We start from the raw sequence: 27,704 nt of genomic DNA, 5'->3' as shown, positions 1-27,704 counted from the left end.
AGAATCTGAGGAAATCATATTTGGTCAGGGAAACCCCCCCAATTTTCCGGAACAGAGCTCCAAAATTTTCCCGCGAAATTGCCTAGGGTCGTGGTGGAGACATCATATCGCGTGAATTTTCCAATTTATTTGTATTTAAAATGCTATGAAACCCTTCACTTAAAGCCTACAATGCATTTAGAATGTAAGGAAAATCAATTTAGGCCTGGAAAACATCTCAATTTTTAGGAAAACGCCCCAAAAAAATTCAAATCAGCTCACATAAAAAATGTAAACAAAGGGTTGACAATATTGTCAATGATTTCGCGGGAAAACTTTGGAGCTATGTTCCGGAAAATTGGGGGGGTTTCTCTGACCAAATATGATTTCCTCAGATTCTGCATGCGTTCTAGAATCGTTGTGAGGTAGTCGCATTGCATTCTGAGGTGTTTTTCATGCGGAAAACTCACCTGGAAAAAGTGATGTTTTTCACCTTTTTGGACCACAAAAAATGCACTTTTTTCACATCGCACTGCCCTTCGGCTGATTTTTATGCACTTATTACACATATTTCTTTAATATAAAAGCATAAAATGCACTAAAAACATAACACTACAGCATAAATTCTTTGAAAATAAAGTCACAAAAAACATAAATTTCGTCAACCTAAATTTAATTTTATGACCACCAGTTGGCGCCACTTGTACAATTTCATTCAAATTCTTGGAAATCATATGGGAAAATTAATCGGGGAAAGTGCTCATTTTCCTCAACCTGTATGACCCCAATTTCAACGGGAAATTGATCAGGATCAAATTTTAAGCCGATCCCGAGAAAAATTGGATCTACATATATCCTAGTTTAATTATTTCGAGGTAAATTTTTAAATCTGCTGTACTATTAAGAAACACGATAAAAAGAAAAGTCTGATCCTGAAATGAAATTTTAAAACTGATTTTTTATTTCAAGTTCTAAAATTTTAAATTGAGAAAAAATATCATTTTAGAATTTTTTTCTATACAAAGAATTTAAAAAAAACATTTTTTGTATTAAATATTTAAAATCTTTTAATAAGAAATAAATTATTTCTTTCAAATAATATTCAAACATCAATCATTAGAATTTATCTGTAAGCTCATTAACTCTGTGCGCACCACAAAGATGGAAAAAATTGAGAGTATAAATTTATTTACGATTCTCAACCACCAGAGATGCCATTTGTCCTCCACATGGAGCTCCCATCTTCCTCATAGGGTGACATGATCGTAAATTCGACCAAAATGGGAAGTAATATTGCGACAAAATAATCTTTTCCGCTTGAAAAAAATTATCTTAAAGCGCCACACGCTGAAGTAAAAAGAATGTTGGTAGTACGTAAGTAAAATTCGTTTTTCTTTCTCGAATTCAAGAAAAGCTTGATGTAACTAAGGGCTAGTTCAATGATTTGTTATACTTTAAGTAAATTGAAAGGCCTTTTAATTATTTTTTTAATTTTTAAGAACATCGAATTGCAAATTACATGATGCAAAATATCTTTATTGGATTGCATAGCATAAATATCACAAGACATAATATCTATACATTAATAGTAGGAATATCAGCTATTTTAATCACATTATTGATAAAATAAATAGAATTAAAATAAGAAAAGCTTCCGATGCGTAAAACTTCTTTGCTCGATTTACTTTTACTTTATGTACGTTACATCCTCGTCCTTCACAGAGGATGCACGATTGATCGTCATCATCGTAACATCTCGGATCTGGTTCCATTGAATATTTACATCCACGTCGAACAAAAGAAATATTTTTTCCATCAACAACTTTTTCTGAAAATTAAGAATTTTTCTACGAAATATTTTAAAATTTAAAGAGGAAAGGCTACCCACGAAGTCGAATACTGTAGCATCCTGAATCATGGTTTGTGTAGTATTCGTCGAAACGACAACGCCGTGGATCTATCCTGAATAGATCATTCTCACATTTCTCCTTGTAGTTTTCATCATCCAGATTAGAGCTGCATTGAATACACTCCACTTGTTCATCTTTGACCATATTGTGATAGTTACAGTGACGATAATTGCATACAAGGCAATCATATTTCTTGCAAAATTCATCTCCTGTACATCCACGAATGACTTTTCTATTGTATGAATCAATGACAACGTAGCATTGCTCCCATTCGCCAACTTTCAACTTTTCAGTACATTCTGTTGATTTAGTGCCAGGTTGGTAGTACGCGCAGTCCGATGTAAAATTTCCTTCGCACTGATGACACCAAAGCCTTTCATTTGACCCCTCAAAATCAACTGAAAGGAAAATTTAAATTGGAAAATCTAGAATTTGTATAATGAAAGACTTTCTTAAACCTTCTGTATTGCAGCTCTGTCCTCGACATATTTCACATTTCTCCCCTGTACGACAGTTGTTGATGAAGTCTGATGCTCCAGCGACCATGCAACCCCTCTGAATACCCCCATCACTTCTCATGTGGAAGTAGCATCCACCAGCTTCGTATTCATGAACAAACGGACACATTTGTACGAAAAGAGATGGTGATTTTGTACATCTGAGATCAGTTTCTGTATCACAAATGGCGCAATTCCCCCTCAACGTTTGATTGATATTGCAGGTGCTGCAATTTTCACCCTCATCCTTGCAGACTTCTACTAAATGCGGATTCTCCGATAAGCACCCACGGATCGTCACAAGTCCAACCTCACTGTATTGAATAAAACATCGATCTTCAACTCCTTCAGGGAGTCTTCCTACGCATTTCTCGGCAGCATTGCGGGATTGCAAGTAGTGGCAACTCTCATGTTGCGATGAATCGCATTTAATGCAAAATAATGCATAACTGATTTGAAGGAGTTTGAGAAAGATTATAGCTGTTGCGAATTTTTTTATGCTGCTCTTTCCATAATTTTTGGCATTAAGAAGAAAGCTCAGAAAAAGCATCAAAGCGTTCGGAGAGATCTTTCCACTTGAACCAAGGTAAATGTCATGAAGGTGATGTATATTGCATCCATCGGCCGCACATGGCATACAGGATAAATCACCCATGGGGCATTCAGAAAATGTTACAAATTCAGTAAAGCATCCACGATAAATATAAAATGATTCTTTCCCATCAATGGTTTCATCTAAAATTAGAAACATTTACTAATTTACATGATCATTGCATAATTTTAGTAAAACTTACTAATCCTTCTAGTATAGCATCCTTTTTCGATTTTTAAAAAATGTGAGGTAACAAAGCAGGGGGTAGGTCTAATTTCTTCTGCCTTATCAAGACATTTTGGATGATACCGATCAAACCTCTGATCACTAGTACATTGAATGCATTCGAGTGTTGCTACAGCACCGTAATTGCATGTTTTGTAGGGGTTGTAGCATAATTTGCACGTGTGATTGTAGCAAAAGTTATCTGATCTACATCCTCGATAGACAGTCCCATTGATTAAGCTAGTATAGCAGTGCCTGAAACTATCTGGAGGACATCGCCTGGTTGGGGTGTTTTGGGAGTTCCCCATTTGAAAGAAAGCGCATTCACTATTCATATCTCCAATACAATGGAAGCAAGTGTGATCTCGGTCATCATTTGAAGCTTCTGTGGGAACAAGATTCTGCAGAATTAACTGCAGGAAGATGATCGAGATGATCAAAGCCAAAATTCTTTCCATCGTTAAGTTCTTGGAGATTTACTGCTCTTCTGAAAATAATGAGAAGAAATCTTGTTTAAAAACCACGTAACGGATAAAAATAATTTCTACCTTAGATCCTTTGCCAAGGATTTTACAGAAGAGTAAATATTGTGTCTGAACTTATTTTTTACACCATTTTCGAAAGAATTAATCACATTTTCCCTTGTTAATTGGGAGTTTTACGCATTATGAAAATTTTGGGGTATTTTCCTACTAGAAAATCGATAAATGCGAAGAATGAAGGACATGGCGTTTTTTATTACGTCTCTATTTGTTATCCTACTGTTTTCATATAACTCTTTTTAAATTGAGTCTTAAAATTACTATAAAAGATGAAAAACTTTGGTAATACACTTAAAATCTTTCGTCTTCAGCACTAACGGCACAGGCAAATCCTTAAAAACTTTAAGAAAAATCACAATTTAACGGTGGAAAATTTAAATATTTTGATCCTAAAAGCTTCACTTTTCCTGATTCTTAAACATTAAGAAATACAAGACACTTCTTTTAGCTGAATTTTAACTTCAGGATTGAATGAAAAGGAAGAATAACTGAGAACTTTACTTCTTGTGAGGAAATTGCGAGCGATTCAACAGTGTATCGAGGCGCCACTAATTCGGCGGGCAGGCTTTTAATATGACGCCTCTCTACGCATCATCAATTGAGCCGAATTTTCCCTCGTTATGTATTTTTATCTTCGTGTTAGTTTTCCACGAAGGCTGATTGGGTCAAGTTCAACGTTTTTTGTTTACTCAAGAATTGTGTCTTAATAGGGTTACTCAAAAAGCTTCCAGAAATCTTTATTAAAAAGCTCTCTTAATCATATTGTATGAAATAAAAGCCATATTATTACAGTTAAAAAAAAGTCTTATCAACATCTTTAAGGAAAGTCAATCATAACGCGTCCAGTTATAAGAGTTGGTGTCCCACAACGTGTAGAAGTTTGTTAATGCGTTGTACTTTAATTTGTGAGCAGTATTAGTTAAGGCGAAATTGATTTTTTTGTAAAATTCAGTAATTTGATGGATAAAAATGGTCATATCTCTGGTTCTATAACACATAGAGAAATTTCTTGACCAGTTTTGGAAAGGTCTTGAAACAAGTTATAATTTGATATATATCTCAATGATTTTCAAGGTCACCTCTAGAACACAAAATTGGCGGCTTTTTGTTTGACCAAAACAGTTTTCGGCGTTTTTTGTACTCATGAAATGGTTCTAGAGATTTCTGATGTTTTAGAAAGTTGTAGAGAATTGCAAAATCTTTATTTTGATATCAAGATGAGCAAAATCGGTCAAGCAGTTCAGGAGATATGGCTCTTAGAACTTTTCAAATTCAAGAATTTTTCAAATGGCCATATCTTCTAAACGGCGACATAGATTTTCTTCATTTTCGGATTGGTGAAAGATATTGAGTCAGGCTACAACATATCAAAAATTCAAGGAAATCTATGATCGGGATTCGGAGATATTGCCCCTTAAAGTTAGGCAATTTTTGTTTTTGTTTTTAGCGCCTTTTGCGGATGTTTTTGAAACTTGAAATGTTCTAAACAGTTGTAGGGCTTCTCAATACCTTTTATTTGATACCAAGATGGTCAAAATCGGTCAAGCCGTTCGCGAGATATATCGAAAAAACACTTTTTGCCTTAGGCGGCCATATTTGCTAAACGGCTTGACCGATTTTCAAGTATGAATTATCGATGTAAACGTCTCACTGAGCTTTACAACATACTAAAATTTCAGACCTCTAGTTATAAGGAAAGTGGTTGACGGTATTTCAAAATGGCGGACGGCGGCCATCTTGGATTTTGAAAATGCGAAAAAATGAAATTTTACACCCACATTTCTATAGAAAACTTCAAACCCGAAGTCTCTATCTGTTGCCGTTCTCGAGCTATAAGGCAAAGTTTGGACCACCGGCCGGAAGGCCGGCAGGCCGGCCGGATCAAAATTTTTCCACCACCATTTTCGTAATGTGGGATGTCCAAAACGTGCTCATACCAAGTTTGAGGCCGATCTGAGGTGGTCGGTTTTTCCGACGATTACAATACTTGGTGTTGGCCACGAAGTGGAACACCAACTAATTACGTTTAAAATGTACTGGTAAGCTGACCAAGCTTACGAGAGCTGTGTTTCTTTCAGTGTACCAATTTTGTGAGTGCAAACTGTAACGCAAATTCATTTAAAAACGCACAAAGTCCGAAAAAGTTGAAAAGTCATCCCTCAAGAAATCTTTAAAACGCCATATCTCGGGAACGGCTCCATAGATTTTCGAGTTTGAGCTATCGTTGAAAAGGTCTTAACCTCAACTATAACATATTAAAATATGAAGTAAATCGATAATGGCATTTTCGAAAAATTCGAGTTCGAAATTTTTGAAAATTTTGATTTTAACTTTAGCGTCTCTCGCGGTCATTTCTCGAAGTTGCAATGTTCTAGACATTTGTAGGGTTTCACAAAACCTTTCATTTGCGCTTGAGTTGACTAAAATCGGACTAGTAGAACCCGAGATATGACATGTCAAAGTTAGAACTCAATATTTTCAAAATGGCGACATAAATTTTTTTTTAATATATAGATGTTATAGTAGGCTATAATATATCAAAAAATGAAGCAAATTGATAATGGCGTTTTCGAGATATTCATCGAAAACTCATCGAAAATTGTGTTTTTGACTTTTGGCCCCCCAGCGGTCACTTCTGAAACTTCGGATTTTCTAGAGAGTTGTAGGGTTTGTTGAAAGCTTTCATTTGAGCCCGATTTGATCAAAATCGGTCAGGCAGTTTTCGAATTATAGTCTTTTTTCGATGAAAAATTGTGGTGGCCATATTGACTAAACGGCTTGACCGATTTTCGAAAATGAGGTATCGTTGGACAGGTATTGATGTCCCCTATAACATATCAAAATTTCAGATTTTTAGCTATTACAGGGGCTGAGATATAGGCAAAACAAAATTTTGAGATTATTCAAAATGGCGGACGGAGGGGTGGGGGGTAAAATTTGACATCATAATCGTATGTCTTCCAGTCGGTATTTAAACTTTGCCATTTACCGCAAGTCTCTATCTATCACCGTTCTCTCGCAATTTAGCGTTAGGTTTTTTTTTGGCGCATACGTTTTTTGGAATGTAGGGACCCTAATTCGTGCTCATCCCAAGTTTGAGCCCGATCTGACGACTTTCGATTTTGCTCGGTACACAAAAGCTGTGTCTGAAAGAAACACAGCTAAAAATTCGTATTGCATTGTCCAAAGTTAATTTAGTGAAAGAAAATTCGGCTAAATGTGGACAATTTGAAATCCCACCCACACCATGAAATTAATTCTTTGAAGAAAGAATAGCAGTTAAAAAGAAAAACTCACAAATCCGTTAATTTTTTTCTCTTTTTTGTAGCTTTCAGATTTTCTCTCATACATCTTCATTACAATGCGAATTTCCGTTCCAATCTTCAGGTGGAAATCCTCAATTGACACTCACAGGGTGCCTCTGACTCTTCCTCGAACGCACCTTGGTCGGTGCTTGTGAGCTGCTACTGCTGCTACTGGGTGTTACCTTCCAATTCTCCATGGCGCTCTCAATGATGGCCACACTCTCGGTCATCATCTCCTTGGCCATGCTGTAGGCGCTACTGTCGCGTTTATTGAACATCATGACATTCTGGCACATTAGCAGGACATCCCGTTGGAATTCCGACGTCGTTCTCAGTGCGCCCGTTTCGAGGTTCCGTTTGATCGTGTTGAGATCCATCGGTCTGAGGATCACCTGACGATATCGCGCCTGCTGATCCTCAGCCACAGGACGAAGGAAGATGGAAGCGTACTTGTGAGTACTTAGACGATTGTAGGCTGGCATTATGGCCTTCTTCCATGCCTTGTATTCACGATCCTCACTGGAAGCTGGGGAACTTGGAACGGAATCAGCGGCGTGTGTTGACGAATAGCGCCTCCTGGTGCGTGGAATGACATCCCCGGCATCATCATCCGTCACGAGGGGACTTTCAGACCTCTCTCGCTCCTTCAGGCGCATTCTCAGACTGAGGCTGGATTTGCTATCTTCATTGCTATCCTCGCTCTTCTTGCTGTCCACACTGAGTGTTTCGGGCTTCTTCCTCGAGTAATCTCTCTTCGTACGTCCCACCTTATCCTCCTTGATCACCTCAATGGGATAATCATCGTCTGTGTCAACATTTACAGCTTGATGCCCCCCATGCTCCTGGCCAGTCGGCTGTTCATCCTCATCATCTATTGTCTCCTTTGCATCTTCAAAAATATCCTCATCAACTGAAGACTTCCTTTCGGGTTTTTCCACCTCCTCCTCTTCCTTCATCCCTTCCCCACTGGCTCCTTTTGTATCCTCATCTCCTGCCTCATCAGTTTCCATCCTACTACATTCCTCCTGCGCCTCAGCCTTCCCATCATCCAAGTCAATCGTCACAATGTCCTTCTCCCCACCTTCCTTAGCGCACAGCTCACTCAGCTTCATATTTGAATCCTCATCATCCGTTGAAATCTCAATCTTTATCGGCTCTTCGGTTCCCTTCAGCTCAACCCCAGCTGAATTACTCGAATCACTACTATCCTTCTTAACCTCATCACTCCTATTCTCCCCATCTGTGCCACTTTTTGTCCCATCAGCTGACTTGGAGTCATCCAACGCTGTGGCCATATTCACTGCATCCACTTCCTGTGGCGGCCGGGAATTCTCATCGCTTCGAATTTCACAATCAGACGACGATTCGGGTTCACTTTTAATCTCAATTGTCTCCGCTTCAGCCGCCTGGGTACTCTTCTCAGTCTCTTTCGATTCATTTGAGCTTGAATTCTCATTGTCCAGTGTCTTCACATCCTGCTGCTGCTGCTGCTCCTCCTGCGAGATCACTGCGGGAACTTCTTCAGCCTTTGGAGGCTCCTCAGCCGGAGGTTTCTCCTCCCCTGGGCTAATGACAATAACATCTTGCTCTGTTTTAACCTCAACAGCTGCTTCAGGGACTTCCTCCTTGACCTTTGGCTTCACCTCAGTGGCAGCCCCAATGAGGGAATCCACATTCTCAAGAATAGATTCCTCCTCGAGAAGTTCAGGGCTGAGAATGATGGCATTATTGTCAGTGAGAATATCCGCTAATTCATCAATATTGTCCGGAATGAGTCCATTAAAATCGTCCATGAGCTGCTGATCCTCATCTTTGACTTCCGGAATATTCTCAGCAGCTGCCTGGACGTTTGGGGGATTCTGCGGTACAATTTCCATTGGTTCAGGCTTTGGTTCAATGGCCATTGGGACAATTTGGGGCTGGGCACTGGGGCAATTGGCCATTGAATCGGTGGTCTTTGTGATGGTTTTATTGTCCAGGAGCATTGATAGCGTTGGCGCTGCCTGGGATGGAGTTGCCTGCGTGTTTACGATTGAATCCATCAATTGGAATTGAATTGTGGTTAGTTCTGGAGTGTTGAGTGACGTAGAAGTAACACTCTGATGAATCTGATGTCCAGTGAGAAGATTTGTAATTGTGGGAGCAGCCCTGGAGCTCGTTGGGGAGCTAGAGACGAGAACCTGCTGTGGATTGGGTGCAGGAGAAGGGGACTTTAGCAGCGACGTGAGGAGAGGGGAAGTACCCTGCTTCGATGCTGAATCATCCACTTCCATCTCTTCCTGCTTAATTTTGAGATTAGTCAGTGGGATTAGGGGTTGCAGCGGGGATCCCCGTGGAGATGAGCTGGGTGATGATGTGGCATACAGCTGCCCAGGACGCCATGCCTTCTCCATTTCTTGCTTCCTCTCTTCGCGCTCCTTCAGCCACTGCTGATGCTGCAGCTGCTCGCGTTCTTTCTGCTTCTTCTCCTGCTCAATCTGTGCCCACATCTCCCGGATCCGTCCCTCATCCGTCGAGGCGCTGTGTAGGAAGAGAATATCATCCTTCAAACGACTAAATTCCTTCTGATCCTCCTGAATTTGACGCTTCAGCTCCTGGATGCGTTCCTGCGTCAATTTCCGGTAGATTGACTCCCCGGGTGTGTCCACAGAAGTTGGGGTATCCCTCTCCGAGGCAGTTCGCTTCTTCCTCTTGGGCATCTCCACATTCTCCAGCAATTTCCCGTACTGGGCTGCACAGGATTTCTGTGAGAACCAATCACTCGGCCTATTTGACCCGCAATACATCTTCAGGGAGCGGCTCACACTCATCCAATTCTCCCCACTGCACGCCACAGCTGCGGCCAAGAAGAGCTGCTCCCGCACTGACCATTTGTCCAGGGGAATCCGCTTCATTTGTAGCCTCTCCTCGAGGTTCATCGCCCTGCAAAAAATGTTTGGTTATGAAAATCTTTTTGTGTTTTCTCTCAATTTTCCGCTTTATTTTCACTAAATTACAATAAAATCAACTTTTTGGAAAAGAGTTATTTAGAAATTTTTTTTCTTTTCTTGAAAATTGTAAAAATAAAATGAAATTTTCGGAAAAATAAACAAAAACATTTTCCTCACATTTTGTAGCTTTTTTAGCACTTTTCCGTGAGTTTTCTTTCACTTCCTCGATAAAATTGGATTGAATACTGATTTGTAGTACACGATAATGTAATTAAAAAGTATTTTTAACTAATTAAAAGCTATTTTTTGGGAATAATAAAAAATAATAAATTCTCGTGTTTGTAAACAGACCATCTGTCAAAATTACAATAAAGTAAACAAAACACTTCAAATGCACATTTTATCGTCGAGAAAATCAACTAACTTCCTAATCTTTTAGCATACATACGACTCATGCTGAATAAACTGACGATGTGTGATCGAGAGAAACGAAGATTTTGCAGCAATGCGTCTCACTCACACAGAAAAATTAACAGTGTGGGAGCGAGACGTCACACAGTCTCAAAAAGTTCTTTCTCTTTTTTTTTCTTTGAAAAATAAAATTATATTTTTGATTTTTCCTCAATTTTCAATCCATTCGACGCAGCGCGCCCCCGCGAGCCCAAAAAACCTCACCCGGACGGGAAAAACCGCTGAAATTGGGAGAAAATTGCAAAAATTATTGACATGCAACATCGACGCACTAACTCGACGATTTTGTTGAGTGTTGTAAAAACTTCAGCGTAGTAAACATCTTGTGCGGACGCGGAAAATTCACATTTTTTCCACTTTTTCAGTTGAAATTTTCGCTTCGTTCGCGTCGCAGGCGTCACCAGAAGCGTCCGGAAGGTCGTGGGCATCGGCAGCAATTGTGTGTGAGTGCAGAGAAAGAGTAGCGATAAGATTTGGGCGCGGTTCTTTCCCGGGGGGACTCCAACGCCGCCCCATTTTACATGCAAAAAAAGGAAAAAGGTGTTTGTGCCGTGAAGAGTTTTGTTTTTTAGAGGAGAAAATCCCGTGATTTGCGTGGAAAGGAAGTGCGAAAATGCTGAAGTTTATACGTGGGAAGGGTCAGCAGGTGTCTGTGGAGCGGCAGAAGCTGCAGAAGGAGCTGTTTGCGTACCGGAAGACCGTCCAGCATGGCTTTCCGCACAAACCATCGGCCGTGGCATTTGATGAGCGGAGTCGCCTAATGGCCATTGGGACGCATTCGGGTTCAATTAAGGTTTTCGGTCGCCCCGGGGTGGAGTTCTACGGGCAGCACACGTCCGCCTCGTCACCAGGATCTTCAGGAAGTTCAGGTGGGCAGGAATGTGCTGTTCAGCTGCTGGAATGGGTACCCGGAACAGGGAGGCTGCTGTCACTGACAACGGCCAATCAGTTGGTGTTTTGGGAACCAGCTGGAGCAATTCTGGTTCCCTTGAAAACCTTCTCACTGGATGGGAAACTGAAGAAGGTATCCTCACTCTGCTGCTCCCTGCAGAAGGATATCGTGTGGATCGGGACAGAGGGCGGGAATGTGTACCAGTTTGATTTGCAATCCTTCAGCATCCGTGAACCCATCATCTACCACGATGTTGTGCTGGAACAAGTGCCTTCGACGTACAAACTCAATCCCGGTGCCATTGAGTGCATCCGGCAGTTGTCTAATGATCCAACAAAGCTCCTCATTACCTACAATCGTGGCCTCTGTGTCCTCTGGGACCTGGAATCCACCACTGTTGTGCGATCCTACGTTGCCCCCGGCCATGGGCAGAGTGTCGGCATTAACGTTTCCCGTTCCGGGGATTACTTTACGTGGTACCATGCTGATGGATCCTACGCCAAGTGGCGCATTGCCGACTCCACAATACCCAACAACGAGAACTACGTGCCTTACGGACCTGATCCGTGCAAATCCATCAATCGTCTCATCGCCGGGAAGCGCTCCACCCACGACATTGTCATCTTCTCCGGCGGGATGCCCCGTTCAGCGTATGGGGATCATCAGTGCGTCTCCGTGCACTGCGCGGATGGGTCAAAGGTCGCCCTGGACTTTACGTCCAAAGTTGTGGATTTCTTCGTGACCTTCGGGGAGGAGAATGAGCAGGCCCAGGTACTTGTTGTGCTGCTCGAGGAGGAACTTGCGGCGTACGACCTGACCGATCCCAAGGTGCCCGTCATCAAGACACCCTACCTGCATTCCATTCATGCCTCCGCCGTGACATGCAATCACCTTGTCTCCCAGGTGAGTAACTTCACTTCACTTTCTCCATTCACGCGGAACAACCCAAACTCGCGCCCACCTGTTGCTTCCCCCAATCTCTCTCTTAGCTTGCATGTCTTTCCTACGGGGTTTGTGTTTTGATTTTTCGGCAATTGGGGAAGAGATTCTCTGACCCAGAAGGACACAGAGGGCATTGACTGAGCCTAAGGGGTTAATTTTCAGTCATGCAATGATGGTATTTAATGCGTGTTCTTTTGAACATGAAACGCCCAAAAGTGTTCGATATTTAGGGGACATTTGGGTGAGTTTTAGGATTGTTTTTTAAATATTCTAATTTTTATTTTATATTATTTTCTTATTATTTGTTGAATTTAATGAAAATTTTGTTGATCTTTCAATCTTTGAAGGTTTAATTAAAAAAAAAGAAACAGAAAAAAAACGAATTTTTAAGTTTTTTCACAATTTTGGTTTTATCATTATTGTGACGTTTCGAGGGCTATCATTTTCCTCATCATCAGACCTTTATACCCCATATTTATGAATTTTTATTTAGGGGAACGTGGCCCAATTGCGACCCCCTAAATTCTGTTTCAGGAGGATTGAAAAAAGTCATATTAAAATGAATTAAATCTATCCAAGTTTGGTACCATTGGAAAGGTCATTTAATAGGCTAACTTTGTTCTATAGATGCAAACATTCTAACTCTTACCTGTTCTGAGTAATAATCGAATTAAAAAAAGTTGCTAAAATTGCACTTTTTCACCACGGTGTTCTAATTGCGACCCCCCGAGTGTTCCAATTGCGACCCCCTTTTTTTGCCGTAATTTGTGGGTTTTTCACTAGTAGATCACTTTTATCACTACTATAAATAGGAAAAACGCCATGAATTACACGGAAAAGCCGGAAAATCAAGAATTTATTTTCAATTTTCCCCACATTTGTTTTGACATTTCGCCCTCGAGGTGACTACACACACTTTCACACACACCGACAATTGCGCACTCACTGACGTAATTCGCAGAAAATCCACGAAAATTCTTCTAAGGAATGCGTAAATTACACTTTCTACTTTCCCTTTTGGTTGTAGGAACATTTTCACTGCGAAAAAACTTTCAAGAAACGTAAAAAATAATGATTTTCCTGGAATCAAAACACAGGGCGATCTGTGTGAGAAAGAAACTTCCACACCACTACACGCATGCGCGACTGCTTTACCGTGGTGAATGGTGGAAATAGACGGTCCGAATTGGAACATTTTGAGGGTCGCAATTAGACCATTCTGCATGTATTACATTTTCACTTAATTACTTAAAATACCTAAAATCTTTCAAAAAATTGTAAATCAAGTAATAAACTAGACCCTCTAAGGTACAGAAACGCGGCATAATATGAGACATAATAATGGGAAAAAAACTCATATCAACTTAGTTTCTAAAATCAGAAAATGTCGGCCAAGTGCTGAAAATGAATTTTGATTTTTTATTAGTCCTGTTGTGTACCAAATTAATTTATTTTAGGCGCTAACATTACCTTACTATAATATCTTCATAATGTAGTGAAACTAATTTTATAATATTTCGTCATTTACGAGAAAAAGGGGAGGTCGCAATTGGGCGGTGGTCCGAATTGAGCCACGTTCCCCTACTAATTTTTTATCTTTTTGTTCAATTTTTTATGATAATGTAATTGGAGAAGACCTAAAGCAGATTGTTTAATGCCTCCATCGATTAACTTTTACGTTCAAAATAATAAAAGTTAATCAACTGAAGCATTAAAGCATATGCTTTATGCAATTAACAAATGTTTCTAAATAGAGGGCGTGGTTTATTAGTAAATCGTGTTTTTTTAAATGATTTTTTAGTTAATTCAAGTGAAAATGAAAATTTGATTTATTTTTTAATTCAATATTTTTTCAATAATTTATTTATTTTAAGTGTCTTCTTATGGATAAATCTCATATTTTTGAATTTTTTTTACTGATTTTTTTTTAAATCTTTTTATATTTATTTTTTTTAATGCTAATTGCTAATGTAATTGGAGAAGACCTTAAACATACTTGAATGCCTCCATCGATTAACTTTTACGTTCAAAATAATAAAAGTTAATCAATCGAAGCATTAAGGCATATGCTTTATACATTAAACAAACGATTTAAAATAGAGGGCGTGGTTTCTTAGTACATAAATCGTTCTTTTATGATATTTTAGCTAATTCAAGTAAAAAATCCATAAATCTAATTCGGTTTTTAATTTAATAATTTTTCAATACTTAATTTAGTGTCTCATGACATGGATATAAATGAATAGACTCCTTTTAATAATTCCTAATCAATTTTTCATCCCTAAAATTACATTTTCGCTATTAAAACTTTAAAAACACATTTCTTCAATATCACATAAACTGAAAGAGTTTTAATCATCTCACCCATTTCTACTCTATTTCATTCCAACCCTTTTTAAGCTTTATTAATTTACTCAAAACACTTTTATCTTGAACTATATTTTCCCTACGCCCAGCAGCTTATTTTTTCTTGATTTTCGAAATAATAAAAAAAAAACCTTCAAGAAATTAGTAAAATTTTATTACATCCAATTAGCGTGGTTTTTGGGGGATTCTCTCTCTCTCTCACAGTAAATATTTCGAGTTCCACTTTTAGGTGAATTATGTTGAAAGAATAAAACAAATATTGCCCTAAGACGAGCCCAGTATACTACACCTACTACTGCTGGAATCTTAACCTCCTTTTGCGATAAGAACGCAAATTTCATTAAAGAAAAATTAAGTTTTGAATGAATTTGAAATCCTTTTAGAGGCAAGAATTTGGTAGAATGAAAATGGAAAATTCCTCCATTAATCTCCCAATTTTCCTTGTTACCCCGAAACTTCACGAATGTGCCAAAAAAAGAAGTATAAATTTTATGTGGCAAAAAGGTATTAATTACAACATAACGTCTCTGTGTATTTACGTTTCTGCGTGTTGAGAATGAAGAAGGAAAAAAAATGTTACGACTGTGATAACAACACTCCTGTGGTGGATTTTCGAACACAGGGGGAAAAGTAATATATAAATATATTCTGATAAGATTACACGCCAATTGGGTGGGCACTGCAAAGTGCTTTGCTGGAAGACTGCAAGTGTGGGTTTTCTTTTTTTGCCCAAAAAGGTATTTTTTAAAAATTCTTGTTCAACAGGAAGTTTAATTGGTTCTCTCTTTCACCTGCGCGCACCCCAATTTGCGTTGCCACATTCAGAAGAAGAGAAAACCTGATAATTTAGCAATCAAATGCTTGTTCTCTCTCACATTGGGAGACACAGTTTTGGCGAATTTGCATTTTGAATTTAACCAACAAATTTTAATTAAAAGAAACTTCTGAATCATTCTTTGTGGATTTTTTTCTTTTTTTTCTGATGATTCTAAAGGTGAACTAGAAGAAAAAAGTAGTTGTCAAGTTTATTTTTCAAAGCACTTTACTAAATCAATACAACAAGGCGCTATCAGTTGCCGATAATGAGGTAAATCCCAGGAAATTCAAAGCACCATCGAAGGAGAATTGTTGACTTTCTAAACTTTCATCATAAATACGGGCTTGAACGAAGGTGTAAAGCTGCTTTATCGAATTATCGTCTCAATATTTAATCAAACATGTTATTTACAATATTTTGATTTCCCCAATGAAACCAGATAGATGAAGAAAAATTCCTTCTTATGCTCTGAAAATTCAATTTTTTCAATAAAAAATTCCTCCAGAATTTTTGAGGGACTATTTGAACCTTTGAGAGATAAGAAATTTGTTCAAATAACTCTGAAAATACAAAGTTTCTTTATCCAAAAATCACTCAATCAAGGAACCACCCAACATTTCTGGGCGATTGATTGAAGAGGTGGTTGTGGTGCTGCCTCGAAGGCACCTTATCAACCAATATTTGTGGTCATTGATTCCCTCAATTGATTCTCTCATAGTATTTCCATAAATTCTCAATATTTATTCTTTATACGATGTGTGTTCTATCATTGAGTCTATAATGTTGGGCTACAAAATGTGCAGCATATAAAGGAAGAAGGTGAATTGCGAGATTTTTGACCTCTCGCGCCTACACTTCTCGATAAAGTTGAAAAAAAAATGAATCTTGCACGAAAAAAAAGCACTGACGCACCCATAGAATTATCTTCAATCTTATCGTGAATTTCTACTTACGGAACAAGTCACCAAAATGGAGACACAGCCGATATTTTCATCAATATCAATTTGGCTGGGTGTTCATGTTTAGTGATAAAAAGAATGCTTCTACAGGTACTAACTGAAAATAGTGGAGGTTATTTTATTTTGGGAGGGATTTACGGCAAAATTGAGTCACTTTTCTTGTTAAATATTTATTAAAAAATAGTTTTAAGAGCTTTTGTAGTAAACTTTTGAAGATTCCAGGCACTCGTACTTCAGAAATATTTAATAAATAAATTTATTTTCATGAAAATTTTTAATTCTCAAATAAAAATTTGTTCAAAAAAGGAAAAATGAATGTTAAATCGATCATCGACATACGCAGAAACACTGAAACATTTAGCAAAGAGGCTAGTGTACTCGTCTTTCATCTAAAATACCTTGAGTTCGAATCACGCCTTGAACATTTTTTTCCAAGTCAAATATTTAATATTTTGACATGTTTTTACTTTTTTTTAAATCTGGGGATTTTAAAAACGTTGAAAAAATTAGATATTCCAAATGGAAAAAATGTGTAAAAAGCATCACATCATTATTTTTAGCTAACGCCTGTGCGTAACAACAACAAAATATTCACGGCTGTGGTCATCCGGCCTTCGCTATGGTTGAAGAAAAAAATCAAATTCGATTCACGATCAATATTACTCATCGTTTGGACGAGAACATGGCAAATATACAACAAAAAAGAAAAAAATGACTACACACACGAGAGGAAAAGCATTGAGATAATCATTTCTCTTTCATTGCGTCTCATGTTTTATGGATATTTTCTCACAGATTATTGCACCTAAAACACTGTTTTATTCAATTTCGAAGCAGAGTTTTATTTTTTTAATATGACTCATGTCATATTTGATGCACAATTTCACATGATCTGCTGTAAAAATGTTTATTTTATGCAGAGGAAAATTAATTTGTTATTGACGCGCGGGAGGAAAATGATTTTTATCATGTTGGAGGGATGATTTATCGTAATAAAATTAATTATTTTTTCAATGAAAAAACATTGTTAATTAAAGCTAAGACAGAAGGGTGTTTAAATCACGAGAAAAAAGATGAAAGAATGGGGCAGATTCTGATAAAAATCTTTTCTTTTTTTTTTACAATTCGTCAGTTAAAGGATTTTTGGTATTTCGGGAAAAATCTAATAGGATTTTTTTTAGATTTTGTTTCTATCTTGAATCGTATTTTTGAAGGAAAATTACATTTCTTGGCCTTTTCAGAGATCTTTATGACAATTTTACTGAACGAATTCTTTGTTTTTCTTTTCTAGAACGACAATATAACAATTTAAAAACACCCATCTGTCAAAATCTTACAATTTAAAAGAAAAGGAAAGATTTTATCCGAATCTACCTTAATATTTTAAGTTAAATCGTTTTCTCATCAAGTTCTTCTTAAAATTAATGAAAAATTAAAGGCTTCAATTTGTTTTCCGTTACATTTTTACAAATTCTTTGATTTTTTGAAACCAGAGTTAGTTTGACAGGCAGACATCTTGGAAATAATGACGTATCTAATCTTCCCACCATTTTATGCCTCATGTGTTGTCTTGGCTATTTTCTCTCAATGAGAACTTCATCATTCCTATAAATATTTATTAAAATTCATCAAGAACTTTACAATCCATTACAGTTTTGTCTGTTTAAATTCCAACTAATGCTTCTTTATTGTATAAAACAGCATAATCCATTTACAAAATGAACTCCCGAAATCTCTTAAAATCTCAAGAAATTAACATGCAAAAGATCTTCAAGTGGTATCTCTTCAATTTAAGCTTATATGGAAGGCACATAAAATAAGAATTTAGTTGCTCCACACACACACACACGACCAGAGAAAGAGAGAGAAAAGGAGATTAAAGTGCTGCAACATTCGCATTCTTTTTATGCTTAATTTTATTCACATAAAAATAAATAACATTTTATTGCTATTAAACTGGAAAATCTAAAAAAGAGAAGAGATTTTTTTTTTAATTCAAAAAGTCTTCATCCACATGCTCTGATGGGAAAGAGAGAGAGAATAAAATAGCAAAATTCACACATGATGTTGAGATTTGTTGCTTTGGCGGGTCAAAATGAAACTCCACAACACAAGTTTCAACACTATGTGAAGTTAATTAATCACATTGTCTTGTGCCGCTCGCTCGTTCACTCTCTCTCCCGTAGCATAATTCTATAATTTCCAGTTGTTGTACAGTATACAACTAAATACTGTCTCGTGCCCAGCATGGTTACATTATTTATGACAATCCAACACAATGGTTGCAATTCAGTGAGGGAGAGCTTTTCAAGTATTGCTCCAGAGGGAATTTTGTTGCTCAATTATGTGATTTTATGCTCGTCCATCGAACTTTTATGTGTGGATTGAGCATGTCTTTGTCACTCTTCGATGTACGTAGTTTTTTCATTCCGGGAATGACCTGGCAAAGCTGGTGCGCGAGCGGTATGACTAAGCCTGGCTTTTGCATTGATTTGATTGTGTCATCGTCTCAAATTCACCTCGCGGAAACCCATGTAGTGTAGAAGAGAGAAATCACTTCTTTCTCCGCCTCTTCGTCGCATTCAATTCGATCATTTTTTTGTCGTTTCAAATCATACAGAAGGAGCTTCAATTGATGAACGAAAAGTTAACTCTTTGTTTGATTATTTTGGGGAAAAATCTGGAGAAAAAGGCTCTCGGGTTGTTCTGCAACGTAAGGGCGTTTTACGAATAAGAGAATATAAATAAAAAGATCTCAATTCATTGTCCAATTCAGTACTCGAACCGACGTTCATTTGAATGTGAAACAAGTACTCTAACGATTGCACCAATAGCTTTCTTAAATTGTTAGTTTTCTGCAATAATTCTTAAAGAATTTCTTTGAAAAAAGACAAATTAATTCAACTAAAATTACTCAATATTGAGCAAATAATTAAACCACTAGTTGAAGTTCATTAAATGAAGCCCTAGAGTTAAATGAAAAGCATCCACACACCGCAAGAGTATAGAAGAGTACAACGAACCACAAGAAAACAGTTCCAATCCGTACAATTTTAACTCTCCCGCCCGAAATCTCGATTACTCTCCGTGATGGAAGGTATATATAATACCGACAAGAAGTAAAAAAAAAGAAGAAATTGTAAAAATTCTTTTTTTTTCTGCTCTCTTCGCAAAAAGTCACGTTTCACGGGAGGAGAAGCAACAAATACAGAGATACAGAAAAACAAAAAAAATCAAGACAAAGAGCAAAAAAAGACTTTGTCGTGGTCGTAGATGTTAATATAATAATAATACTGTATAAAGAGTTTATTTCCCACAATTACAAAACTATTCTGCGTACAATTTCAATATCATAATCAATTTCTATTGTTATATTTTTTTCAGAATTTATTTTTTTCATTATTGTATTCAGTGATTTTTTTTCAACTTCATTCTTTGCCTCTCAATGGAGACGATTGTGTAGGAAAAGCTCCTCCACTCAATGAGTGTTAAGTTGCAGAATAAATATTTTTATTTATTTGACAATAGGAAGTTGATATTGCTCGTAATTTTCACTTTATTCACTCAGTTTTTTTAGAGTTCATTTCTTTGCTTCTCTCTATTTTCTTCAATGGACACAAGGGGGTTCATTTAAATGTCTCTCTCTAATGAGTTTGAAGCAAGCTGATGGATAGTTTTGTGGGAATTTATAGAAGGAAATTGTTTGATGTTTTATTTTTTAAATAGAAATATGATGAAATGGGGTGTGATGAGTTGAAAGATTGATTCTTAAGCAGAAATAGAGAGCTTGAAGACTTTTTTCTTTAAGGAAAAAAAGAAATTTTAAAGGAAAAAAAGTTTTTTTAACGAGATTCGAACTTAGGGTATTTGGATCAAGAGGAGACGTCGCTATTCATTATGCTATTTAATTGATATATTTCTGCATAAGGTTTATTAACTTGTAATTCATTTCTTGATTTTAAGTCACTAAAAAAAATTAAGATATTTTTAAAATTTAAACAAGAATCAAATACTTTTTCATTCAAGACTTAAATAAACTCTTTATGCTCTCAATAAAACCCGCAATTAGGCAATGAAGACAACAATATTTTTCAGCAAGTTTCCTTTAACATTTTATAGTATTTTTGGCCAACATTTTCGAGCATATCTCTGAAGGTAAATGGAAAATTTGTTGGCAGATAAAAAGAGCAAAGTAAAAAAAAACAGACATATTATTTACAAGTAGGGCTTCATCTTATCTTCCCACCTCATGTTATCAGTGAACGTTACACATCATTCTTGATTGCAATGCATACACAGAGAGTCCGCGAATGAAAATAGCAACGAAAAAAAAGAGATAGGAAAAAATATTATGGAATACCTCAATGTACTTCAAAAAATATATAATATTTTGTTAGTTAAATGGGTAACATTGCAGTGAGTCAGAAAGTATTGCGTTTTTATCAAAGAGTGTATATTTTTTTCTTTTATTAATGTGTACTTTGAGGAACAAGTGAAAATGAGACCCACACCCATTTACACCTGAATATCGTGACGACAATCTTCAATATTGAGGCGTTTTATTTTTTGTTCTGCAATATTAATAATTCTGAATTAACCGTTATTTTGAATTATCTCAGCATTTGACAGAAAATTTGACACATTTAACAGCCGAACACACGCCGAAGGTTTCCGAAAGGATTCGGTTACAAAATTTAAATAAAATATCCGTTGGAAAAATGTTATTTTATTGCTTTTCTGGCTTTTTATATGACAAAATTGCCCTAAAAACAATAAGCCGCTATAAAATCATATTTTATTGGCTTATTAATGTTAATATCCACGAAAGATGCTCTCTATGTAAATTAATATTAGAGGAGACATATAAAAAACACCCCCACAAGCTGGGAAAACCCATAAAAAGTGTGTCGACACCTCGAATGTGACACACTGAATGGGATTTTCAGCCGAAATCGATATTCAAACGAATGGCAAAGGTTTTAACAAGTTTTTTTTCCTCACAATCATCACATTCTTTTCAGAATTCCACGTTTCTCTGCAAACATTTAATTTACTTTTTTTTCCTCATCTTGATGCCTTTTCTTCGTGTCTCTGTATATATAATTTCGATTTTTTGTATCAATTTATTTTTTTCTTCCATCCCACAAAATTGCCATGGCCACACAACATACATTTTATCACCTTCTTTTTCGCGTTGTGGCTTATGTGATAATTTTCCGTGTTCTCTGGAGCATAGCGAAAGTATGAGTTGACAAATGAATGTTTCTTTTATCAGGGAAAAAAAGAACAAAATGAAAATATCTTCAAGAAAAATTTTCAACATTTTAAGAAAAAAAAAAGAAAATTTATTAAACCAACTTTGTGGTACATTTATTACAACGTGAATTAAGGAGGATCTTTTTATATCACATTTTATGTTTATATGTGGGTTTTGTGATTAAAGCAAAAATACACGCTGCGAGATCATATTTTGATCGACAAAATGAGATCGCAAATTTGTCGATCACGATCGTTTCGTAAAGAAAATGACGATCAATTTTACGAGAATTCCTACACGTTACGAAATGCATGGAATTCTAATCAGCACAGTGAATGTAAAGAGAAAATTGAGAGAAAGAGTTTCTTTCTTACTACATACGATCAGAGGAGATCACTCTGAGAGATTGGGGCACAGGGTGATGATGAGGAATAATATTCAGAAGGTTTTTTTTTAAATCTATTATGCGGGTAAAGTAATTTTTGTTCAAATTAAATTCTCTTTAATGGTGGAGATAAATTTTGTAATTACTTTTACTTGATTTTAAATATGTTTTTTGTTTACAAAATATTTAAAATTGTAACCCTGACTTTAAAAGAAATAAACTTGACCGATTTTGATAAACGATTTGTGTCAGTACTTAGCAAGGACACAAACTTTGTTAATTAAAATTTTGGTAATTTAGCTGAGAAAATTTTATAAAAAAAAATTCTTGAGCATTGTGTCTTAATATTTCTTTGAATTAAAAGTTTTGTTATTGTTATGTTATTGTAAAACAAACAGATTAATTTCAAAAAAGCCTTTTCCTGTATCAGGGACACTTAGCTAAAGCACAAGCAATCTGCAATAATAATCAACATCGGTTTCAGAATTTTTTTTTGGATTGTTTAATTTACGATTTAATTCAAATCAGTCAATTCTTAATTAATTAATTAAATAGAATTGAAATGACGAAAAGGAACTCTTAAAATTCATTTTCTTACGTTATAAATACTTAGCAAAGTCAACAACTTGTTTCAATCTACAATAATGTCAGTCATTTATCTTTTTTTTATTTTTTTTAAATTTTCAATATTATAAGTTTATTTATTGGTAAAGATACGACCGATTAGAATAAGTTCTTAAAAGTTCTTTTCTTGTATCAAAGACACTCAGCAAAAGCACAAAATGTCTGCAATAATAGTTAAAATCTTTCTCAAAAGTCTTCTAGAGCTTCTAGAATGGAGATTTTTTTAACTCAATTAATTCACAATAAATGATTCATTGAAAAAAATATTTAAATGTTGAGAAGAAGCTCTTGGAATTCATTTTCTTGTATCATAGACACATAGCGAAGACACCAGATTCTTTCAATCTGCTACAATAATATCAAAATCGCTTTCAAAAGTGATTTTCATTTTAATATCTTCTAGACTTAAGATTTTTGTTAAATCTTTTAATTAAATAATTATAAATAGATAAAAAATTCATTAAAATCATTTTTCCATATCAGAGACACTTAGCAAATGCAAGAACCTCCCATACACTGCTAGAATAATTAAAATCGGTTTCAAATCACTTTTTTTTAGCAAATTTATTAAAATAATTGTAATTTATCGATCTCAATAAGCAATAATAGCTCAATAGCATCCCCAGAAAGCAACAGAATATTCTTTTCTACCTTAAATTGTAATAAAATTCTTTTCCTTCAATTTGAAGGTGTCTGCGGAGGTATACGAGAAGATAATCATTGCTGGGCAACACCAGCAGCAAGCAAATAGTTTGATTGAGTGGCCCGTCAATGGGGGTAACCTTCCGGAGAAGTTCCGTGACCCAGAAGACCCCACAGAGTACGATATCCTCCTCACAGGGCATGAGGATGGTTCGGTGAAATTTTGGAATTGCAGCGATGTAATTCTCACGCCAATTTTGAACTTCAAAACATCCCCATTATTTGGGAATAGTGACCCAGAGGCGGATCATGGGCATGAGAGCTCAGAGCCGCTGGACGATTCGGAGCCACCATTCCGGAAGGCGGGGAATTTCGATCCCTACTCCGACGATCCGCGTTTGGCGGTGAAGAAGGTGGCGCTGTGCCCCAAAACGGGGACATTGGCAGTGGCTGGGACAGCTGGACACGTTGTGGTGGCGAGCTTTGACATTCTCCACGCTGAGGTACCACTGAAGGTGACCACGATGAATTTGGTGAGTGATCGCGATGGGTTTGTGTGGAAGGGACACGATCAGCTGAATGTGCGGCAGCAACTACTCGATGATACGTACACAACGGATGAGGGGATTCAGGTTGTGAGTGTGCTGCAGGTACTTCCACCAGCGGGAATAACAGCTGTGACGCTGGAGAGTGCGTGGAATCTCGTGGCAGCTGGCACGGGGCATGGGCTTGTGTTGTTTGATTACTTCAATCAGCATCCGGTATTCCACAAATGCACACTCAATCCGAATGATTTGAGTGGGGCCGGTGAGACTTTGTCGCGCAAGAAGTCCTTCAAGAAGACCCTCCGGGAGTCCTTTAGGCGTCTCCGTCGTGGACGTTCCACGAGGAATAACCCGTCAGCAGCTGCGGGGCAAACAACAACAAGCCCCATCCTTGAGACACGCCCCATTGAGAGGCAGGTAGAAGCACGTCCTGTGGATGATGGGATGGGATCAATGGTGCGCTGCCTTGCCTTTGCCCAGACTTACATCACAAATATGCATTCCACCGTGCCGACCTTGTGGTCAGCCACCAATTCCAGCTGCGTGTCTGTCTTTGTGCTGCACTTGCCACCGAAATCCGATGAGGAACTTCCGCTGGAGCAGAGGAAGATGGTTACGGGGCAGCTGGCGAAGGAGATTCAGCTGAAACATCGAGCCCCAGTGGTGGGGATTGCTGTTGTTGATCACAATGGTGTCCCATTGGATTTCCCAGGAGCCGGGATGGCCCCACATAGGGTGCTCATTGCATCTGAGGAGCAATTCAAGGTGTTCTCCCTGCCGCAGCTGAAGCCAGTGACAAAGTACAAGTTGACCGCTCATGAGGGAGCTCGTGTCCGGAGGATGGCTTTTGGGCTATTCTCGTGTCCTGCCCCAGCAGAAACAGCCAGTCCAGGTAGAGGACGCAACGCCCAGGCAGCAGCAGAAGATCAGACGGATGAGCAGAAGAAGAAGTAAATCCTCTGCCATGGATTGAAATCTTTATTCAATTTCTTTAATTTTTCTTTCAAATCTTTTCCCTCCAAACAGGTACACGGAAGTTGGGCTTCTGTGCTTGACCAACCTGGGTGATTGCCTTGTCCTGTCAGTTCCGGAACTGAAGAGGCAACTCAATGCTGCAGCTGTTCGTCGTGAGGATATAAATGGCATCTCTTCCCTTTGCTTCACCAATCACGGCGAAGCTCTCTACATGATGTCTTCGTCGGAGATTCAGCGTGTCACCCTGTCGGCAGCAAAGATGGTCTGTCCAGAGGGAACAATTGAGCTCGAACCGTACGTGGCGAGTGAGGAATTGAACACAACGCCAATTGTCATTGAGGACGAAGAGGTGAAGAGTGACATGAATACATCGCTGGGAACAAGCAGTGACAATGCAATTCATCAGAATGCCAGCGATGGGGGCCTCACCAATGGCTCCCTCGAGGGGAATAATCGCGCCAATGAGACAATCAGCAGCTCAATGGGTGACATCACAGTGGATTCAGTGAGGGATCATCTAAATTCCACCACAACAACCCTCTGCTCAACAACAACGGAGGAAATTGTGGGACGTGTGAGTGTCCTGACGACGCGCACAAGTGACAAAGTCACATCGGCAACTATTAAGGATTTGGACAATTTCAATTCGCTAAATCTCAAGGATCTCTCACCGATTGGGGATACAACAGAATCTAACACTACCTCCGTTGTTGTGAAGTCTGTTATCACATCAATTTCCCATGGGGGTACAAATGGGGAGCCAGAAACCGTAACAACCACCTCATCTTCGACAACAAGGAAGGAGAGCCAATTTTAAGAGGAAGGGGAGAGTTTAGTAAGGAGGAGTATACGCAGCAAAAGAAGGTTAGTTCTTATTTTCTATTTATTCTTGATGAATTTTGAAGATTTTTAATGATTTTCCTTTAATTTGTGACAGTTGATTGACGTTTTGGAAGTTCTGTCAAATTAAAGTCATTTAAAGTGCTGTCAATTAAGTGTCAAAGAGATCTGTCATTTATTTTATTGACTTGGACTCGTTTTCTAATGTTACAGAAGCTCTCATTTAATTAAATTGAAGTTTCCTTGACTAAACGTTAAAAACTGTCAATTATTAAATGTCAATGGAAGTTTTTGTCAATTTAATATTAATTAAAGGGCTGTCAATTAAATGTCAAAGAGGTCTGTCACGTCTTTTGACTCAGACTCCATTGACTTGTTTTCTAATGTTACAGAAGATCTCATTTAATTTAATTGAAGTTTTCTTGATTAAACGTTAAATACTGTCAATGAGAGTTCTGTCAATTTAATATTAATTGTAGCGCTGTCAATTAAAAGTCAGAGGGAACTGTCATTTAAATTTTACAAACATGTCCTCATTTAATTGAAGTTTTCTCAATTAAATGATAAATCAGTCTCCGTGAATATATCAAGAAAACTGCTGGCAATTAAATGCCAATATAAGTTCTGTCAATTAAACGTCAAACCAGTCAAACCAGTCATGTCAATAAAATGTCAAACAAGTTCTGTCATTCAAATTTCAATGGAAGTTCTGTCAATTAAAACAAGTGTCAATGAGATCTTTCATTGGCATTAAATGTCAATTGATTGCTTCAGTGATTAATTTAAAGTCAAAGAGTCTGGCTGTCAATTACTAAATGTCATTGAAAGTTTTGTCAATCAAATGTAAAACTGGTTCTGTCAACTTAATATCAATTAAAACGCTTTTTAATAAATATTAATAAGATCTATCATTTAAATTTTTAAAAACATGTTCCCATTTAATTATTTTAGGTTTTTTTATCAATTATATTAAATCAGTTTTTAAATAAATATGTCAAGGAAACTGCTTTCAATTTGTTATCAAATTGTTTATTATTTATAGAAATGTCAATGGAACTTCTATCAATGAAATGTCAAACCAGTTATGTCAATGAAATGTCAAATTAGTTCTGTCAATCAAATGTCAAAAAATAACAAAAACTATAAAGAAAATTCTTAGTTTATCAATAAAAATTAATTTTTTTTCCAGTGCAAAAATGGCTTCCCAAGTATTAAATTTAAAAAAAAAGATAAGCAGAAAACTAAAAGGATAAGGAGTGTGCAGATGAAGTGCGAACAATCCCCAGGAATATATGGCCTCATTGTTTTTGGCAATTTAACTATCATTCAAATGTGTCGTATTTTTTCACATTTTATAACAATTTACTTATTATTAAATTTAATTTTATTGTCTAGGGACAGAGATGTTAATGTTTAAAATTTATGGAGAGTAAAAAAAAAACAAAACATTGCCTTAATATTTTTCCTTGTCTAAATGTTAGATAAAAAAGAAACAAAATGTACTGGTAAGCTGACCAAGCTTACGGGAGCTGTGTTTCTTTCAGTGTACCAATTTTGTGAGAGCAAACTAGAACGCGAATTTATTTAATTACGCGCAAAGTCGGGAAAAGTAGAAAAGTAATGTCCTAAGAAACGTTTAGATGGCCATATCTCGAGAACGGATCCATAGATTTTCATAAATTTTTTTTTGTTTGAAAGGTCTTGAAGTCAGCTATAACATATCGAAAAATGAAAAAAAAATATGTCGCCATTTTCGAAAAATTCGAGTTCGAAATTTTCGAAAACTTTGTTTTTGACTTTAGCGCCTCTTGCGGTCATTTCTCGAAGTTGTAATGTTCTAGACATTTGTAGGGTTTTTCGAAACCTTTCATTTGCGCTTGAGTTGATCAAGATCGAACTTGTAGAACCCGAGATATGACATGCCAACTTTGGAAGGCTATATCTCGAGAACGGATCCATAGATTTTCTTCATTTTTGGCATGAAGCTAGATAATATGGTCAGCTACAA

General features: G+C 37.0%; 3 protein-coding genes across 4 annotated transcripts; 1 reads left to right on the top strand and 2 right to left on the bottom strand.

Moving 5' to 3' along the window:
* Positions 1-1,438: 1,438 nt before the first annotated feature.
* Positions 1,439-4,296, bottom strand: LOC129787194 (uncharacterized). Of its 2 annotated transcripts, none has more exons than XM_055822571.1 (5): positions 3,752-4,296; positions 3,181-3,690; positions 2,348-3,121; positions 1,868-2,287; positions 1,439-1,807 (listed from the first exon to the last, which is right to left on the bottom strand). In XM_055822571.1, the coding sequence occupies exons 2-5, from the start codon at positions 3,659-3,661 to the stop codon at positions 1,590-1,592; spliced, it is 1,893 nt and encodes a 630-aa protein (XP_055678546.1). In that variant the 5' UTR covers positions 3,662-3,690; positions 3,752-4,296; the 3' UTR covers positions 1,439-1,589. The 2 variants fall into 2 exon arrangements, with proteins under 2 accessions (XP_055678546.1, XP_055678548.1); XM_055822573.1 differs by having other exon boundaries at positions 1,864-2,287; positions 3,752-4,295.
* Positions 4,297-7,045: 2,749 nt separating this feature from the next.
* On the bottom strand, positions 7,046-10,352 carry LOC129787186 (bromodomain-containing protein 8). Its single transcript, XM_055822550.1, has 2 exons — positions 10,158-10,352; positions 7,046-9,972 (listed from the first exon to the last, which is right to left on the bottom strand). Coding segments are annotated over exons 1-2 (2,832 nt in total). The 5' UTR covers positions 10,160-10,352; the 3' UTR covers positions 7,046-7,142.
* Positions 10,353-10,743: 391 nt separating this feature from the next.
* On the top strand, positions 10,744-27,194 carry LOC129787184 (lethal(2) giant larvae protein). The gene is made up of 4 exons (XM_055822546.1): positions 10,744-12,246; positions 23,384-24,831; positions 24,908-25,720; positions 26,886-27,194. The coding sequence occupies exons 1-3, from the start codon at positions 11,065-11,067 to the stop codon at positions 25,671-25,673; spliced, it is 3,396 nt and encodes a 1,131-aa protein (XP_055678521.1). The 5' UTR covers positions 10,744-11,064; the 3' UTR covers positions 25,674-25,720; positions 26,886-27,194.
* Positions 27,195-27,704: the final 510 nt, after the last annotated feature.

Source organism: Lutzomyia longipalpis, chromosome 1 (genome assembly GCF_024334085.1).
Source record: "Lutzomyia longipalpis isolate SR_M1_2022 chromosome 1, ASM2433408v1".
Taxonomy (NCBI): Eukaryota; Metazoa; Arthropoda; class Insecta; order Diptera; family Psychodidae; genus Lutzomyia; species Lutzomyia longipalpis.
Note: the sequence above shows the minus strand (reverse complement) of the source record. Positions and strands in the feature narration are given on the sequence as shown.